The sequence below is a fragment of the Rana temporaria genome, chromosome 12 (assembly GCF_905171775.1).
Source record: "Rana temporaria chromosome 12, aRanTem1.1, whole genome shotgun sequence".
Lineage (NCBI taxonomy): Eukaryota > Metazoa > Chordata > Amphibia > Anura > Ranidae > Rana > Rana temporaria.
In genome coordinates, this window is record NC_053500.1 from 42,114,071 (window position 1) to 42,132,875 (window position 18,805).

At 43.4% G+C, this 18,805-nt stretch overlaps 1 protein-coding gene across 1 annotated transcript; it reads left to right on the forward strand.

The window, feature by feature from the left end:
- Positions 1 to 356: 356 nt before the first annotated feature.
- LOC120918713 (keratin, type I cytoskeletal 10-like) lies at positions 357 to 8,557 on the forward strand. The gene is made up of 8 exons (XM_040330422.1): positions 357 to 2,596; positions 3,183 to 3,265; positions 3,945 to 4,101; positions 4,624 to 4,782; positions 4,991 to 5,116; positions 5,295 to 5,512; positions 5,837 to 5,943; positions 8,021 to 8,557. Exons 1-8 carry the CDS (start codon positions 401 to 403, stop codon positions 8,116 to 8,118), a joined length of 3,144 nt encoding a protein of 1,047 aa, XP_040186356.1. The 5' UTR covers positions 357 to 400; the 3' UTR covers positions 8,119 to 8,557.
- The last annotated feature ends 10,248 nt before the right edge of the window (positions 8,558 to 18,805 follow it).

Here is an 18,805-nt window from a genome sequence, read left to right on the forward strand (position 1 = left end):
AATTCCAACAGGTTAATTTTCTCTTTTGTCAGAAGACAGATATTTTAATACTGTGTTCCTTTGGTAAGATAATAAAAATATATAGTAAAACATATAACATATAACATTAAACTCTTAAATTATAGCAATAAATCTCAAACTTAACTCCACCTGTCTCAGCTTTAAAATGTGATCCAGTCTCAAACTACTACCCAATGTTAAAGAAATATTCTTGAAGTCAGTTATTAAACATAAGTACATAGAGATTCTAGGTTGGTAACATTGTAACATTCTAAAGCTTATGGAATTTTGCCACGTAACACCCACTTGGGTATAAAATGCTGGAAAGTCACTTCGGTGTTACCGTGTGTTTTGACAATCATCTCTTCTCTAAGAAGTCTACATTTCTCCCTTGAAGAAAATGTCAACCCACCAGGAATCCCATGGGACTTCAGCATCAAACAGACAAAGTGAAGGCTGTGAAGATAGAGGTGATCAGCATACATCTTCTGGTGTCCACATTGATGAGCACATTACTGGTCCTAGAAGTAATACCCAAGAGCAGCCAAATACTAGAGAAACTTCTGCTGGAAACTATGGCGAGGAACACACTCAAAGTGGTCCAGGTCAGGAACATAGGGAAACAGCTAATAACATGAACAGAAGTGACCACAGAAGAAACTTGGTCTCCGGGACTGATCATGGTTCAGGAAATGACTCATTTGGAAATCAGAAAGGTGGTTCTAGTAGTGTCTCTGGGGGTGGTTCTTCTGGTGTTCACTCAAACAGTGAATCTAATGTAGGCTATGATAGCAGTTCCAGTGGACATGGTGGCATTTCCAAGGCAGGGCAAAGTGGAGGTCAGGGCGCTAGCTCTGGGGGATATACGGTTGGCTCTAGTGGAGGTCATAGTGGAGAATTTGACAGAGGTTCTAGGAAACATGATGTTGTGTCCATGGGTGGACAAGGGGGAAGCAAGGGTGGCAGCTCTGGTGGAAATATAGGTGGTTCTAGTGGAAGTCATAGTGAAGAAAATGAAAGCGTTTCTAGGAGACATGATGCTGTGTCCATGGGTGGAAAAAGTGGAAGCAAGGGTGGCAGCTCTGGTGGATTTACAGGTGGCTCTAGTGAGGGTCATAGTGGAGAATTTGACAGTGGTTCTAGGAGACATGATGCTGTGTCCATGGGCGAACAAAGTGGAAGCAAGGGTGGCAGCTCTGGTGGACATACAAGTGGCTCTAGTGGAGGTCATAGTGACGAAAATGACAGTGGTTCTAGGAGACATGATGCTGTGTCCATGGGCGAACAAAGTGGAAGCAAGGGTGGCAGCTCTGGTGGACATACAAGTGGCTCTAGTGGAGGTCATAGTGACGAAAATGACAGTGGTTCTAGGAGACATGATGCTGTGTCCATGGGCGGACAAAGTGGAAGCAAGGGTGGTAGCTCTAGCGGACAAACAGGTGGTTCTAGTGAGGGTCATAGTGAAGAATTTGACAGTGATTCTAGAAAACACGATTCTGTGTCCATGGGTGGACAAAGTGGAAGCAAGGGTGGCAGCTCTGGTGGATATACAGGTGGCTCTAGTGGAGGTCATAGTGGAGAATATGACAGTGGTTCTAGGAGACATGATGCTGTGTCCATGGGTGGACAAAGTGGAAGCAAGGGTGGCAGCTCTGGTGGACATACAGGTGGCTTTAGTGGAGGTCATAGTGAAGAACATGACAGTGGTTCTAGGAGACATGATGCTGTGTCTATGGGCGGACAAAGTGGAAGCAAGGGTGGCAGCTCTGGTGTATATACAAGAGATTCTTCCAGTGGAGGACAAAGTGGAGGCTATGGAAGTGGTCCTAGAAGACATGCTGCTGTGTCAGTGGCTGAACAAAGTGGAAGCAAAGGTGGCAGTTCTAGTGGATATACAGGTGGCTCCATTGGAGGTCATAATGGGGACTATGACAATAGTTCTAGGAGACATGTTGCTGTGTCAAGTGGAGGACAAAGCCAAGGTGCCAGCTATGATGGAAATAGAGGTGGCTCTATTCGAGGGCAACATGGAGGCCATGACAGTGGTTCCAGGGGATATGCTGGCGCTTCTAGAGATGTGCAAGGTGGAAGTCATGGTGGCAGTTCTGGTGGATATACAAGTAGTTCTTCCAGTGGAGGCTATGGAGACAGCTCCAGAGAACATAGAGGCACCTCTAGAAATGCTCAAAGTGGAGACCATGTTGGTAGCTCTGGAGGATCTACTGGTTTAGGGGGTGGTCATTCTGGTGGACAGAATGGAGGCTATAGTGGTAGTTTTAGCAGCAGGTCAGGAGGCTTTTCTAGCAGAGGTTCAGCTAACCATCAAGGCTCTGGTAGAATCTGTGGAGGAAATTCTGGGCAAAGAGGAGGCTTTAGCAATTGTTCCCTTGGAGAAGTTAGTCTTCATCAAGCTGGAGGAAAGGAAACCATGCAGAATCTTAACTCTCGCTTGGCTACCTATATGGACAGAGTGCATGCTCTAGAAGACGCTAATGCAGAACTTGAAGTCAAGATAAAAAACTGGTATGACACCCATAAACTTCAAAAAGTCGATTACACCAAATATTACAAGACCATTGAAGAACTAAAAAATAAGGTAAGCCTTCCAACCACTAATATAAGCTTATACCTATTGAATTTGTATAGAAGAAACATATTTCTATTGGTCAAACCCTATTATCATAAAACAGGAAGACATCTCTTAAGGGCTGCTAGATGTGTGTTGCTGTATAGTAGTTGTGGAGGTATGAATCATAGTGAAAAAAACAAATGCACATTGTGAAATTTTAAATATATAGTTATAAATATATACTTACGCAGATTCACAATTGCTTTGCAGGACAGTTGTGGGCACCTCCTATCCCTAAAAACACAATAATGTAGTAAGAGTAATGATATACCATCACCTAATACGTAATAATGCTAAGATGATGCAAGGCACGTTTCCTGTGATTATCAAATGAGCTTTCCTTTATTATAAGCTAAAGGAGTGACTCATACTATGTTAAATTTGCACAAAATATTGTGGAATAAAAATAAATAAAAATTTGCAAAAATTTGCCACATTATTCATATGCATTATATTACATACAGCTTTTTATATTCTAGATTTGACATTTGAAATCCAGGTGCTTAGACATGTTAAGCTCATCCTGCTTTGTTTTCCCCATATATTCTTACAGATATTTTCTTCTATTTTGGATAATAATCATCTCACTGTGGAAAATGACAATTCTCAACTGGCTGCAGATGATTTCAAAGCAAAGTAAGTGAAAAAAAGTGTACACTTATACAATTCTCGTAAAATGAACAAAATGTTTTTAAGGTGTATAGTTCCTCCTTAATGCAATTAAAACAGTAATAAAACAAAATAAATAAATAATGCAAAGCTAGTTAAAGCCCGTTTTCTAGGTAAACAGTACCACCTGCCAGCAACAAATGGGAACTGCAGCTCCCAGAGTACATTACATTTTGAAAATATTTACAAAATTGATCTCCGCACCAAATTGGATCTAATCTGAATAGTTTTAGGGTGAAATAGAGCAGGTTTCTACTTCCTCTCTTTAGTTCATTCTTTATAGAGTCTTCTGGAGAATCGCTTGAAGGCCTGTGACAAGGTTTGGGCAGAATTTCTAGCAAAGAATGCAAACTGCACAAAACATTTGGTGGGGCTGAAACCCAGCCCTACGCTACCCAAAAGAAAAAAATGTATTATGAAATGTATTCACTGCAAATGTGTGTGTGTTTTGTTGGGTCATACATTTTAGCCAAGGACATTAATGAAAGAAGTTTTACTTTTATACTATACTAGTATTGTATATTTCATGGTAGGGCTAATATTGCTTTGGAGATTGTTGTCGTGGTCAGCAGTCCTGGCTACTAAAAGAATATTGCAGAAAAATAAAAAACTCATCATCCATAAGAATGATGGTTTGTGTTTTCAGGTATGAAAGTGAACGCTGCCTGTTTCAAAATGTGGATGCCGATGTCTCTGGATTACGTAATGTTCTGGATGACTTGTCCTATGATAAGTCCAACCTTGAAGCTCAGTTTAAGAGCCTAACGGAGGAACTTGCATACCGTAAGAAAACCCATGAAGAGGTAAGAAATGCATTAGCCGTATACATATGCTGATAGACAGATTTGGGTAGTATAGGCCAAACCAGTAGTATCATTAGAATTCATACTGCCATAGGCACAATAATTACACTTCCTTCCTCTAGTTCTAACCCACCAAAGCTTTATGTTAATATACAGGGTTGGCCATTTATATGGATACACCAAAAACTAAAGTTGGATTCAAAATGGCCGACTTCAAAATGGCCACCATGGTCACCACCCATCTTCAAAAGTTTCCCCCCTTACATATACTAATGTGCCACAAACAGGAAGTTAATATCACCAACCATTCCCATTTTATTAAGGTGTATCCATATACAGTAAATGGCCCACCCGGGTGGATACATATAAATGGCCCACCCTGTAGATCTGTGCATAAATGTAATAGTTAACATTACTGCTTGTAGAGTACACATGGAAGATAACACAAGTTATGTATTTATACACTTAGGAATGTGTTTGTCACTGACATTAGTTATCAGTTGACTAACTTATCATTTTTAGGAGATGAAGGCCATGCAAGGTGTCTCTAGTGACGTGACAGTCCAGATGGACGCTGCTCCTGGATTCAACATTCTAAAAATCTTGAATGATACCAGATCTCAGTATGAAGGGTTGGCTGAAGAAAATCGCAAAAAAGCAGAGGAAGAATACCAGCAACAGGTGACTTAACCGATCATATGTTTTCCCTCAACACTAAAATGAAAACACATACTTTCTTTGGAGGAAAAAAAAAATCATATTGTTGTGGTAATGGTCTTCCCATTTGTTTAACAGACGGGGGTCTCCATTCGACCCCGATTAAATACTTGTGCGTCCTCAATTTCCTGATGTGTATTTTAACTGCAAAATTCTGTACCCTCTGTTTTAGATCAACGAGCTGAAGAGCGAGATATCTGATAGCAATAAACAGATTGAGTCACAAAAGAGTCAAGTTATGGAACTGAGACGCACTGTACAGAATTTGGAGATAGAACTGCAGACACAGTGTGCCACGGTACAGTACTAGCCCCTATGTTGTATACATTTAGCACCCCCAACTGATTTTATACTTCTAATTTATACTTAAGATTCTATTTGGATTTGGGATTATACCATGGGTGTATTGGTAATGGCCTGAGATGTGTTTGGTTTTTTTTAAACAAAAAGTCATAAATGTTCCCTCAAATAAATAGAAAAACACCTTGGAGAGGGCGCTGGCAGAGACAGAAGGTCGATACTATGATGAGCTGACCGAAATTCAAAACAAGGTGATGACCCTGGAGGATCAGCTGTATGACCTCCGACACGAACTGGAAACCCAGTCACGAGAGTACAAGCTTCTGCTGGACATCAGAAACAAGCTGGAGAATGAGATAGACATTTACCACAAGCTTCTAGAAGACGAAGAAAGGTAGGTGTATTATAAAGATATATATATTTTTTTATTTATTCTTTTGCAATTTTGCTAAGAAACACACAATTTACTTATTGTGATTGCCTGGACACCTACATTTTAATTAAAAAAGATGTACTTGCAAATATTTAAGAAATCAAGAAGTGATCCCCAGATAGCAGTAGATACTTTTCTGATGCATTCTGGCTAAAGACGATTACGCCACTATCTTAAAATGGCTTTATTTATTTTATACCGCAGTATTGTTAAATATTTTAATTGATTTTAAACAATGTGTACATCCACATTTCAGCAATGCCAATTTGTTTTTTTTTTGTGCAGAAGTTCAGCGCGCGGTAATGGTTATGGTAACGGTAATGATAACGGTCATGGTAATGGTAATTATTCATCAAGACAAGGAGGAAGGTCAGCTTCATCTTCAGTCTCCGGTAAGTACAGAAAAATGTAGCATAATAAAAAAAAATGTAACTATACTAATGTATGGATGGAAATCATATCAAGGCCCTAAACCCCTATGTACTTGATGCCACTACACACCTATTGCACCTATAGTGGTATTGATCTTCATATTATCAGCTTTGTTGGCTGGCACCTCCAGCTTGAACCACCACCAATCACTTCAGGATGAGCCAAGGCAGCTAGTCATATTCATGTAACAGACCATATGGATCAGTATATAAGGAAAAAAGGTAGTGGGAAATTACCCAGATAGTTCTACGGGATAAAAGCATTGGGCAATCTGTGGTCTTTTTCCAACAGTTAAACATTTCTTGTTGGGAGAAGACTGCAGATTGCTCAATCCTTTTATTCTGTAGAATTATCTTGTTTTTTTCCCACTACCTTTTTTCCTTATATGCTTTCTTATTTCGGGAACTAAGGTAAAGGGCACCACCCCAACCGGGTGAGTCAGTATCTCCCCTCCCAGTGCTGGATTCTACATTTACCCAGAACTACGATCCTATGAGATGATCTGGTACCTCCCTCTCTTTTTGCCATATGGGTCAGTAAACTCTTCCTGTTCCAGCACCAAGAAGTACTTGGCACACAACATCTACTAAGCTCCATTTTTGGTGACTTATGTATATATGCAGTTAAAGGGTCAGACCGGCCAATGGATGGTTACTGGCACGTTGACTCTGTTTTAATATATCGCTGGAGACTCTTATGGAAAAAGTGCCATGATCCCACTTAGGTCAAAATGTTTTGAATATGACCCGAGCTGGGGTGTATAGAAGTCTGTAGACTCTGGAGACTCTTATGAAAAAAGTCCCATGATCCCACTTAGGTCAAAACGCTTTGAATATGACCTGAGCTGGGGTGTATCGAAGTCTGTTAACAATATTTGACCTTTATTCTACTGCATACTTGCCTTGTCCTGTCTGATGCAGGCCTCTGCGCTGATAGCACGCAGTCTTGCACCAAAAGCTTGTGTGTAGCAATCCTCTAATCTGAAATATTTATATTCAATCAGCACTTTAAAATATTAGTCTTTGATTGGTTTCTCTGGGTTTCTATATGCCACTATTCATTGTTCTTTGCAACAGATATTAATAAGCAATTAAAGAAGAACTACAGGGTTATGCAATTAGCGAACCTCCAGCTGTTGCAAAACTATAAGTCCCATCATGCCTCTGTCTCTGGGTGTCATGTTTGTGGCTGTCAGAGTCTTGCTATGCCTCATGGGACTTGTAGTTCTGCAACAGCTGGAGGTCTGCTAATTGCATATCCCTGAAGGAAAAGATTTTTTGTTTTCATTTTGGACAGAGAAAGGGATGGTTACATCTATGTCCCATTGGGGACATCTACCTTTACTTTCCATCCCTTCACCAAAACAGGAAGTGAGATGAAATGCCGGCAAATTAATGGAATCCATTGGGGGCCCCCAAGGTCAGCAGAACGAGAGTACTCATTGGAAGATTTACCCTCTATTATTGTTCTGGGGACAACCCCAAATTGGGGATTTTCTTTTACTTTCACTTTTGATGATGACGGTAAACAGGACAAATGCAGAGGGTGAATCTCCCTAACAAAAGAAACTCTAAAAACTTAACAGCATACCTCCCAACATTTTGAGATGGGAATGAGAGACATCTACTAACAAACGTGTGTAGGCATAGGACACGCTCCTTGCCACACCCCCTCAAAGGAGAATTAACCAAAAAAAGGTACACAAGTGCTTTTTTCTTTCCACTACTATTCCTTTATATTGACTTTTTTAAATGTAAAAATGTAGCAATTTCGAACTCAGATGAAAGGTTTAGCACTGGAAAAAAACGTTTTGAAAGATAAAAAGTGCATTTTATATACATCTACTGTATATAGATCAGACCAAAATGAGGGGGGAGAGGGACAGAGGAACATTGCTCCAAATCAGGGACAGTCCCTCAAAATCAGGGACAGTTGGGAGCTATGTAACAGATGTCCTAATCCATCTCCGCTTTGTCCAAAACTTTTTTGCCTTTCATTATACTCAAAATTTTACCATTTTCTCTTTCCCGTTCTCAGATCACAGAAGAAGCGGGGCAGGGACCGAATTTGCTGAACACAGAATGGACGGCAGAAATGTCTCAACCAATGTGAATGAGATCCATCAGAATAAATAAACCAGAAAGATTCAGTTTCTTGACATGTTAAGGACCGATCCTCAGTTAATGACCACCCCAGTGCATAACCTCCACCACATCCCACTTTCCCCAATAAACGACTGACAACATTGTGGAGTAAAATTGGCCTTACGGCCTTTTTTTTTAACAATTTCTATAATTAACATAAATAACCGTTTTAAATAACTTTATACAAAACTTTCCAACATCTTGGTGGTCTAAGAGACCACAACTCACAAATTGGACACTGGGACAAAACTATTTAACTCAGAGGCAGTACACATGTCCGCAGTGACCTACCAGTTAACTCCTTCCTGGTCAACCCTTGTTAACCGAAAGGTACCCGTAACCCCCATACCACCTATGGGTACCACTGTTTTCCTAAAACTTCCTGCCTTTTCTCCTCTTCCAGAGACCCAACACCGCCCCCCCCCCTACATACAACCTGGGGAGGGTGGGTGGGACGCTTCTCCTTTGCTGTAAAATGGAGGAGTGACGAAACGTCACTTCCCCCCTGACAGAAATTCTCCTAGCAGCCCCTCCTCTCCCGGCCACTCCTCCTCCCTTAAAGCAACCTATTCTACCACTATTTCCTGAACTGTCTCTCCCTGTCATGCCGTCCCTCCGCCTATCGCTTCCCTATCAGCTCTGGGACTCTCTATCTTACTTTTGGAACACAACGTCTTAAAATATCAACCTGTTAGCGATTAGAATTTGTTTAGGTCACAGTGAACCACATACTGGTGGGTGAAATAGCTTCACAGTTAAAAAGAAAAAAAAATGGTTAAAAAATAGGTTAAAGGAACCATTTGTTTGCCTATCCCAACTGGTAAGATCTATCTTTTAATTTTGCTGTTTCGATTAAATTAAAAAGGAGATTCTAATTGGTCAACAAAAAAACAATTTAATTTGTCAAAATGTGAAGAGCTATTTTATTCCTCTATCTATTATCCCTAACAGGGATGTGTGCTCTAGAAAATTATTTTCCGACCACATTTGTGGCGGGGTGCTTGTCTATCTGTCACCATTGGCTCAGTGAAAGATGGAACTGTCCAATGAAATACTGTATTTTCTTCTTCTCATTTAATAAATGCTGCTATGTGCAATGACATAACTTTCATGTCTGTTTTTATGTACATGTGTGTGTGTGTGTGTATGGACAAGGTACCAATGTGGGTGTACAGATGAAGAGCCTATGTATATTTGTGTGTATGTGTAGATGGAACACCTATGTGTGTAAACAGGGTACCTATGTTGGGGTGTGTCTTTTGATGGTATACCCATCTACCATCTCAAAAAAAGTGAGGGCAGATTAACTGGACCACAGTCTTGAAGATGTGGCCATTACATTGTGCTTTTAGGTTCTAAATAATATACACTTATGCAGTGTACACACGATCGGAATTTCCGATAAGAAAAGTTTCATGTGAGTTTTTGGTCGGAAATACCGACCGTGTGTAGGCCCCATCAGATGTTTTCTGTCGAAATTTCCGGCAGCAAAAAATTTGAGAGCTGGTTCTCAAATTTTCAGACGGGAAAAGTTCTTGTCAGAAATTTCCGATTATCTGTATGCAATTCAGACGCGCAAAAATCCTACGCAGGCTTGGGATCATTGAACTTAATTTTTCTCGGGTTGTCGTAGTGTTGTATGTCACCGCGTTCTTGACAGTCGGAATTTCCGACCACATTTGTATGACCGTGTGTATGAAACACAAGTTTGAGCCAACATTCCGTCGGAAAAAAATCCACGGTTTTCTTGTCGGAATTTCCGATCGTGTGTACGTGCCATAACTGTATTTCCTAGTTAAAGGTCAGGTGAACCAGTGACCCCATACCCCAAAACCTTTGTTTATTAGTATAGGAAAATTTTAGGGATATTGAAAAGAGTCTGCTGATACACTGTATTGTCAGAAGTATTGGAACGCCTGCCTTTATACGCACACAAACTTTAATGATATCCCAGTTTTAGGCTGTAGAGTTCAATATTGAGTTGGCCCACCCTTTGCAACCATAACAGCTTCAACTTTTCTGGGAAGGCTGTCCACAAAGTTTAGGAATGTGTCAATGGGAATGTTTTACAATTCATTCAGAATCGCATTTGTCAGGCACTGATGTTGGACATGAAGGTCTGGCTCGCAGTCTCTGCTCCAATTCTTCCCAAAGGTGTTTTTTGAGGTCAGGCCAGTCAAGTTCCTCCACCACAAACTCACTCATCCATGTCTTTATGGACCTTGCTTTGTGCACTGGTCCAAATAATTTGGTGGAGGAGGGATTATGGTTGTTTTTCAGAGGTTGGGCTTGGCCCCCTAGTTCCAGTGAAGGGAACTCTTAAGGCATCAGCATACCAAGGCATTTTGGACAATTTCATGATCCCAACTTTGTGGCAACAGTTTAAGGATGGCCCTTACCTGTTCCAACATGACTGCACACCAGTGCACAAAGCAAGGTCCATAAAGACATGGATGAGTGAGTTTGGATTGGAGGAACTTGACTGGTCTGCACAGAGTCCTGGCCTCAACCTGATAGAACACCTTTGGGATAAATTAGAGTGGAGACTGCAAGCCAAGTCTTCTCATCCAACATCAGTGCCTGGCCTCACAAATGCTCTTCTGGAAGAATGGTCAAACATTCCCATAGACACACTCCTAAACCTTCCACAGCCTTCCAAGAAGAGTTGAAGCTGTTATAGCTGCAAAGGGTGCACCAACTCACAATTGAACCCTACGAACTAAGACTGGGGTTCCATTAAAGTTCATGTGCATTTAAAGACAGGTGTCCCAATACTTTTGACAAAAAAATGTATTTCAAAATATTGCCAAATTCTCCTATATTGAACCTCACCTGAAATGTAGCTGTCCATGCCTCTATTTTAGCTAGGTCTTCTTGTAAAGTTGTTATATCTTACATTTTTGGCCTGCTTAGCTATGTATCAGCAAACACTGAGATTGAACTATTTATGTTTTATATGTAGCACCCTGGTGTTTAGGCAGGTTTGCTAGTAAATTTAGTTTGCCAGGCAGTAGTTGCACTGGTTAATTGTTAGTAAATCCTCTATAGTTCTGGACTAGTTGCTGCACCTTCTCTCTTCTGTCGCTAGGTGGCGTTATGCTGGTGACATTAGATAGACAAAGGCTGGATGGGGTGTCTCAGCCAATGGGCAGGGGTTTCTTTAAGCCACTTGGCCTGCTGGGAGAGCTTATTTATTTGGGTGGAGTCAGGTGATTGGGGTTCTGTACCACCTGGACGGCTGCCTGGGTGAATGTGTGTTATGCTACCCCGGGCTGCTAGGCCAGAATCCTGAGGCCTATCCCAGGGACATCTGGCTGCTAGGCTGTCTGAGGGGCCTATCCAGAAGCAGGAGAAGCAGCAGTGTTGGGACTGCAGTATTGGCGTCCAACTGAGAGTAAAGGTTCAGCTGGACGGGGAACCAGTTGTGGTCGGAGTAGAAGCTGTCGGCACTAAGGGACCATACACCTTGTTACCAGAGACCACTGTAAGTACCAGCCGGGGATGGTGAAGAAGTGGGAAAACATCAGCAAGTGGCAAGCCAGGGACCCAGCGGGACAGCAAAGGTGATGCTTGAGGAGCAGCAGTGAGTGCCAAGCCTGGGATCTGGCGGGTCAGCAGGGGTGACGCTTGAAGAGTATCTGCGGCCATCACAGCTTGCATAATGTGAGTCGCAGCAGGGCCGGCGCCAGAGGCGGCTCTCTAATTAGGCAAGTTAGGCGGCTGCCTAATTTTCCTAAGTTGTGTGTGGAAATGGGAGGAAATATCCCCCAGTGTGTGCCCCCGAACCGTCTTTAACACGGGGGAAAAGCCAGCGGTGTTAGCAACTATTTTTCAAAGGATCAAGTGGGTGGGTGGACTGACCACTTGAGAACTGCTTGAGGTCCCCAGGTCAGTGGATGGTTGTATGCATTTCCCTCCCCCGGCTCCTCCCCCTTCAGCCAAGCTCTGCGAATCTCCTGCATGCAGCGGATGAGCAGCTCCCTGCTCTACTCTTCAGAATGGATCAGCCTGTAATGGAGGACTTGCCAGAGCTGTTGTGTCATCGAGGAAGTAGTCTGCCACAGCATTAAGGTACTACCCAACACTGACATTCGATCCCGTGATGTTACCTCCTGAAGAGGGCACACCGAAAATCAAGGCTGCCAGCCTCCCGTGACCTCACAACTCTAAGTGACGTGATGTATGCCATTTGGCATATGATGCCACCTACTGACCCCCTGCCATGATCATAATCCTCCTCATCATCTCTCCTGTTCCTGGCATCCCACTACCCTATCTCCTGTCATTATACTTTCTACCAACTTACCCCCTGTCATCATTTCTATCCTCACCATAATCCCCCTGTGTCTGGCATCCTACTACAACACCCCCCTGTCATTTTCATCCCCCCTGCACCCCACTGCCAGCTTCCTACCACCCCACCCCCGTCACTCCTCATACCCCACTGCCAGCTTCCTACCACCCCACCCCGTCATCCTCCCTGTACCCCACTGGCAGCTTCCTACCACCCCTTCAACGTCATCCCCCTACCACCCCACCCCCGTCATCCCCCCTGTACCCCACTGCCAGCTTCCCACCACCCTCCCTGTACCCCACTGCCAGCTTCCTACCACCCCCCTGTACCCCACTGCCAGCTTCCTACCACCCCTCCAACGTCATCCTCAACGCACCCCACTGCCAGCATTCTACCACCCCACCCCCGTCATCCCCCTTGCACCCCACTGCCAGCTTTCTACCACCCCGCCCCTGTCATCTTCATCCCGCCTGTACCTCACTGCCAGCTTTCTACCTCCCCTCCAATGTCCCCCCCCTGCACCCCACTGCCAGCTTTCTACCACCTACCACCCCTCCAACGTCATCCCCCTACAACCCCACCCCCATCATCCCCCTGTCATCTTCATCCCTCCTGTACCCCTCCTGTTTGCAGTGATGAATATTTTGATACATATTTTTGTAATTTTTATTGTTTTTTTTTTTACTAGTAATGGTGTCGACATTGTGGCGGACAGATCGGACCCCTAAATGACATTTTTGACACTTTTGGGGGTACCAGTGACATTACTACAGTAATCAGTGCTAAAAATATGCACTGTTACATTAATAATGCCATTGGCAGAGAAGGGGTTAAGTTATTTATTATTGTAATTGTTTGCACATGCACTTAAATTAACTGTTATTAAAACAAATTATTTGTTATAAATATTTTTTCCTCTTTGTGTATGTTTAGATGACCAGGGGGCAAGGGGTGAAGATGGGGGGGAGCGCCACAGGAATAGCTTGCACAGGGCGCCTGAACACCTAAGGCCGACCCTGTCTGTGGGTGCCAAGCCAGGGACCCAGCAGGGAAGCGGGGGGGGGGAGGGAAGATAACGAATTATGGAAGTGGAAAAGCTCAGGGGATCCAGTGGCGATTGAGTCCTAGTGTCTATTGAGAGACTGGGAGCTCAATGAGATATAGTCGAAATCAAGAAGCACTTACGCTGACGTATCTTCTGATACGCCACGTAAGTGCACTGATGAGCCGTCGTATCTATGCGCCTGATTCTTGCAATAAGATATGCCTGAATTTTGGCTCCATCCGACCGACGTAAGTCTCCTACGCCGTCGTATCTTGGGCGCATATTTACGCTGGCCGCAAGGGGCGTTTCCATTGATTTACGCGTTGAATATGCAAATAACCGAGATACGCCGATTCACGAACGTACTTGCGCCCGTCGCTGTAATCTACGCCGTTTACGTAAGGAGTACGTCTCTGGCGTAAAGTTATTCCACATAAAGCAGGTGTAAGTCATGTTAGGGTATGGACGCCGGAACAGCCGTCGTATTTTACGTTGTTTACGTAAGTCGTACGTGAATGGGGCTGGGCGTAGGTTACGTTCACGTTGTACGCATTGAGCCATCGTATCTTAGGGAGTATATGCGACGTGATTCTGAGCATGCTCGCGCATGCGCCGTACGTTCGGCCCTTCATTTACATGGGGTCACGGTTAATTTAAATGTATCACGCCCACTACCTTCCTACTTTGAATTAGGCGGGCTTACGCCGGCCAATTTATGTTACGCTGGCGCAACGTAGGGAGCGAGTGCTTTGTGAATACTGCACTTGCCTCTCAGAGTTACGTCGGCGTAGCGCATATACAGAAGTGGTATCCTGCTGGAGGCCTTCCACTGTATAGCTGTCTACCTATAAAAGTCTCAGAGTCTGATAAATATTAGGTGTATCTACTTAAGGGTGTCCTGGCCCTAACCCGCTCTTCCACAGTTATGTTAAGAGACAATAAATCTCTTTTGCATTCAAAAAGTGTCTGGCGCCCTTTACTCCATCTTGCATTTTTTTTGCCTTGTAACCCACTCTACAAAGACGGATGAAATCCCTGATTCTGGAGGTCACCAGTAGGTCTTTGGAGGTCTGGGACCTTGCTACATATATATACTTTCAATTTCAAGTAGACATTCAGCCCAAACGTTTTTTTCTTAGTGACCTCACTGGGAAGATTTCTCAACACCTCCTGTCCCCAGGCTATTACAAGCAAGCTGCTGAGATGTTGGGTCCTTCTTCCGTCCCCAACAATGACCCACCCTGAAATGAACACGACATTCAGGGCACACCAATAAAAATGCAAAGATATTAATTAGGAACAGGGCAAGCCCTGCAAAGAGATCTGCCTAAAAAGTTGCAGCAACAGGGTTAACTTGGTATTATTTACAGGAACAAACAATCATTAGGACAGGATAGGAGTGAAATTACCAGGCTGACAACAAAGTAATACAGCACAGTAGAGAGAAATAAAACCAGGGAGAATACAAGGAGATGTGTAAGCAGATGCTTGTGGGGTGTCAGTAAATATATTTCCGGTGTTGTATTCATTGAACTGTGTATGTATGAAAACAGTTCAGGCTGCCCTGTATGGGAAGGGGTTAACTGTGTCTAGAATTTTTCCCTGGCTTTCTGAGTCCTGCCCCCTGCTGCAAGCCACATAAATACCAGGAGAGGGCTCAGAGCTCTTTCCCCTATGGGATTTACAGTAAGGTGACCAGATTTTTTAAATGAAATCTGGGGACATATTTTTTTTTTTTTACTAGTAATGGCGGCAATCAGCGACTCTCTGCACGTCGCTACCTGCCTCACAGCCTGTCAAGTCTTACTCTTCGTGCCATGGGTACTACAGGGTGGGGAGTGGAGGAAGATCACTCTGCCAGGGAAGGCAATGAGATAAACAGGCAGGCGGCTGGCCGGGACTTGAGCCAAGGCAGAAGAACATGCAAGCGGAGCTGGATGGGCATGCACCCAAAACTGAAGAAATATTCCCTCTGCTCCGACCAGCACATGATCATCAGAAAGGGGCACAGATAATGGAAAAAATACACCCCCAAGCTAGTAGGAACGGGTGTGCAATTCAGAATAATTTTTTTCTTAATTCTGCACTGACTGGGCCAGATTCTGGTAGATCCGGCTTATCTCTGCGGCGGTGTAACATATGTCATTTACGTTACGCCGCCGCATGTTTTACAGGCAAGTGCTTTATTCACAAAGCACTTGCCTGTAAAGTTGCGGCGGCGTAACGTAAATCACCCGGCGCAAGCCCGCCTAATTCAAATTAGGCGAGGAGGGGCATTTAAATTAAGCGTGTTCCCACGCTGAACGTAATGCGCATGCGCCGTCCCTAAAATTTCCCGACATGCATTGCCCTAAATGACGTCGCAAGGACGTCATTGGTTTCGACGTGAACGTAAATGGCGTCCAGCCCCATTCACGGACGACTTACGCAAACGACCTAAATTAAAAAATTTCAACGCGGGAACGACGGCCATACTTAACATTGGTTGCCCCCCATATAGCAGGGGCAACTTTACGCGGCACAAATCTAACGTAAACGTCGTAAATTCACTGCATCGACCGCGCGTACGTTCGGGAATTCGCGTATTTTGCTAATTTGCATACTCGACGGGGAAAACGACGGAGGCGACACCTAGCGGCAAAAAAAAAATTGCATTTAAGATCCGACAGCGTAAGAGCCTTACGCCTGTCGGATCGAATGGATATCTATACGTGACTGATTCTAAGAATCAGTAGCATAGATACGACGGCCCAGATTAGGACTTACGACGGCGTACATTGCGTTGCGCCATCGTAAGCCCTTTCAGAATCTGGGCCAGAGTCTTTGAAATTGCCCCAGCCCCTGTTCAAATTCAATCCGGGAACAAAACCGGGGACAGACTTGGTCCGGGGACAGTGTCCTCAATCCGGGGACTGTCCCCTGAAACCGGGGACGTCTGGTCACCCTAATTTACAGAGGAAGAACTGCTTAAACAAGTAGGCCTCCCTTCTGGGTCAACCTGCTGCAATTCATCCTGGACTAGGAACCTACCATCACTGGACTTTTGCTGAATGGAATTACATTAGTTAGTTAAGCCTGGGCTCTGTTTCATGTGTTCTGTGCTGTTGAACTGTGTTACTGAATCATCAGTAAATTTGTTAACTTTTTCTTGCCTGGTCTGAAGTTACATAAAAGGAGTGTATTGTACTTGGCTTATCATAAGAACAGGGCCTGCACGCATACGGGGTACAGGAAGAAAGCCACCACAAAAGGTTAAATCGGTAGGAACATCGGAGCAGGAAAATAGTTGCCATAGGTAACCATGAACTGGTGGATATGTACAGCAGACGGAAAGCATTCACCCCCCTTGGATTTTTACCTATTTTGTTACATTACAGCCTTTGGTTATTTATTTTTTTTAATCTGAATTATATGTGATGGATCAGAACACAATAGTCTAAGTTGGTGAAGTAAAATTAGAAAAATATATACATAAAACAATTTTTCAGAAATAAAAAAATGATAATTGGCATGTGTGTATGTTTGTTATGAAGCCCATAAAAAGCTCTGGTGCAACCAATTACCTTCAGAAGTCACATAATTAGTGAAATGATATACACCTGTGTGCAATCTAAGTGTCACATGATCTGTCATTACATAGACACGCCTTTTTAAAAGGCCCCAGAGGCTGCAACACCTAAGCAAGAGGCACTAATAACCAAACACTGCCATGAAGACCAAGAAACTCTCCAAACAAGTAAGGGACAATGTTGTTGAGAAGTACAAGTCAGGGTTGGGTTATAAAAACATATCCAAATTTTTGATGATCCCTAGGAGCACCATCAAATCTATCATAACCAAATAGAAAAAACATGCCAAGAGACAGCCGAAAACCAACGGATCAGGCAAGGAGGGCATTATTCAGAGAGGCAGCACAGAGACCTAAGGTAACCCTGTAGTTTCTTCAGAGTTCCACAGCAGAGACTGGAGTATCTGTACATAGGGTGACAATACGGCGTACACTCCATAGAGTTGGGCTTTATGGCAGGGTGGCCAGAAGAAAGCCATTACTTTCAGCAAAAAACTAAATGGCACATTTAAGTTTGTGAAAAGGCATGTGGGAAACTGCTGAAATGTATGAACGAATGTGCTCTGGTCTGATGAGACTAAAATTGAACTTTTGGGCATCAAAGAAAATGCTATGTCTGGCGCAATCCCAACACATCACATCACCCAAAGAACACCATCCCCACAGTGAAACATGGTGGTGGCAGCATCTTGCTGTGGGGATGTTTTTCAGCAGTCGGGACTGGGAAACTGGTCGGAGTTGAGGGAAAGATGGATGGTGCTAAATACAGGGATATTTTTGAGTAAAACCTGTACCACTCTGTGTGTGATTTGAGGCTAGGACAGAGGTTCACCTTCTAGCAGGACAATGACCCCAAACACACTGCTAAAGCAACACTTGAGTGGTTTAAGGTGAAACATGTAATTGTGTTGGAATGGCCTAGTCAAAGCCCAGAGCTCAATCTAATAGAAAATCTGTGGTCAGACTTAAAGATTGCTGTTCAGAAGCAAACCATCCAACTTGAAGGAGCTGGAACAGTTTTGCAAGGAGAAATGGGCAAAAATCCCAGTGGTAAGATGTGGCTCATAGAGACTTATCCAAAGCGACTTGGAGCTGTGATAGCCGCAAAAGGTGGCTCTACAAAGTATAGACTTTAGGGGGGTGAATAGTTATGCACATTAACTTTTTCTTTTTTTTTGTCCTATTTGTTGTCTGCTTCACAATAAAAAAACATGTTCTGTAAATTAAATGATGCAAATCCTCAAACAATTCACAATTCCAGGTTGTGAGGCAACAAAACACAAAAAATGCCATGGGGGGGGGGGGGGGTGAATACTTTTGCAAGGCACTGTACCTAGCAAAGGTGAAAGATCCTCTGGTAGCAAGGGGGTCGTTTTTCCGGCGCCTTCCCTAGTGGTTGGTTCCCCCAAAAACAACTGGGACCAAACCTGTGGTTCAGAGACCCCATATACCTAGCTGCATAGTACGAAAGAGCAGGAATAAAATTAGTGCACCCATGTGGTCTGCGCTAGGTGCACAACGGGACCCTATTCTGTCACTGGGAGTAAGGTGGCAGAGGTAGGCTGAAATGCTGAAAAGGTTAAGAGTGGCCACCCCCTAGCATCAACATTATGAAAAAGTCACACCCTTTCTATACTCTTGTCATGCATCCATTACCATACACTACAATGGTGATATGATCTACAAATAGTGCTGTGAAAAAAAAAAAACACATACTAAAATCACAAATCATGCAATAGTGATGATTTTGGTCCAGAAAATGTCCATTTGG

Bases quoted from the DNA above. Each gene is read 5' to 3' on its own strand.
- LOC120918713 (XM_040330422.1), top strand. From the start codon at position 401: ATGTCAACCCACCAGGAATCCCATGGGACTTCAGCATCAAACAGACAA. The intron at 2,597-3,182 runs GTAAGCCTTCCA...ATATTCTTACAG, and splicing joins TTGAAGAACTAAAAAATAAG to ATATTTTCTTCTATTTTGGA. The intron at 4,783-4,990 runs GTGACTTAACCG...CCTCTGTTTTAG, and splicing joins AGGAAGAATACCAGCAACAG to ATCAACGAGCTGAAGAGCGA.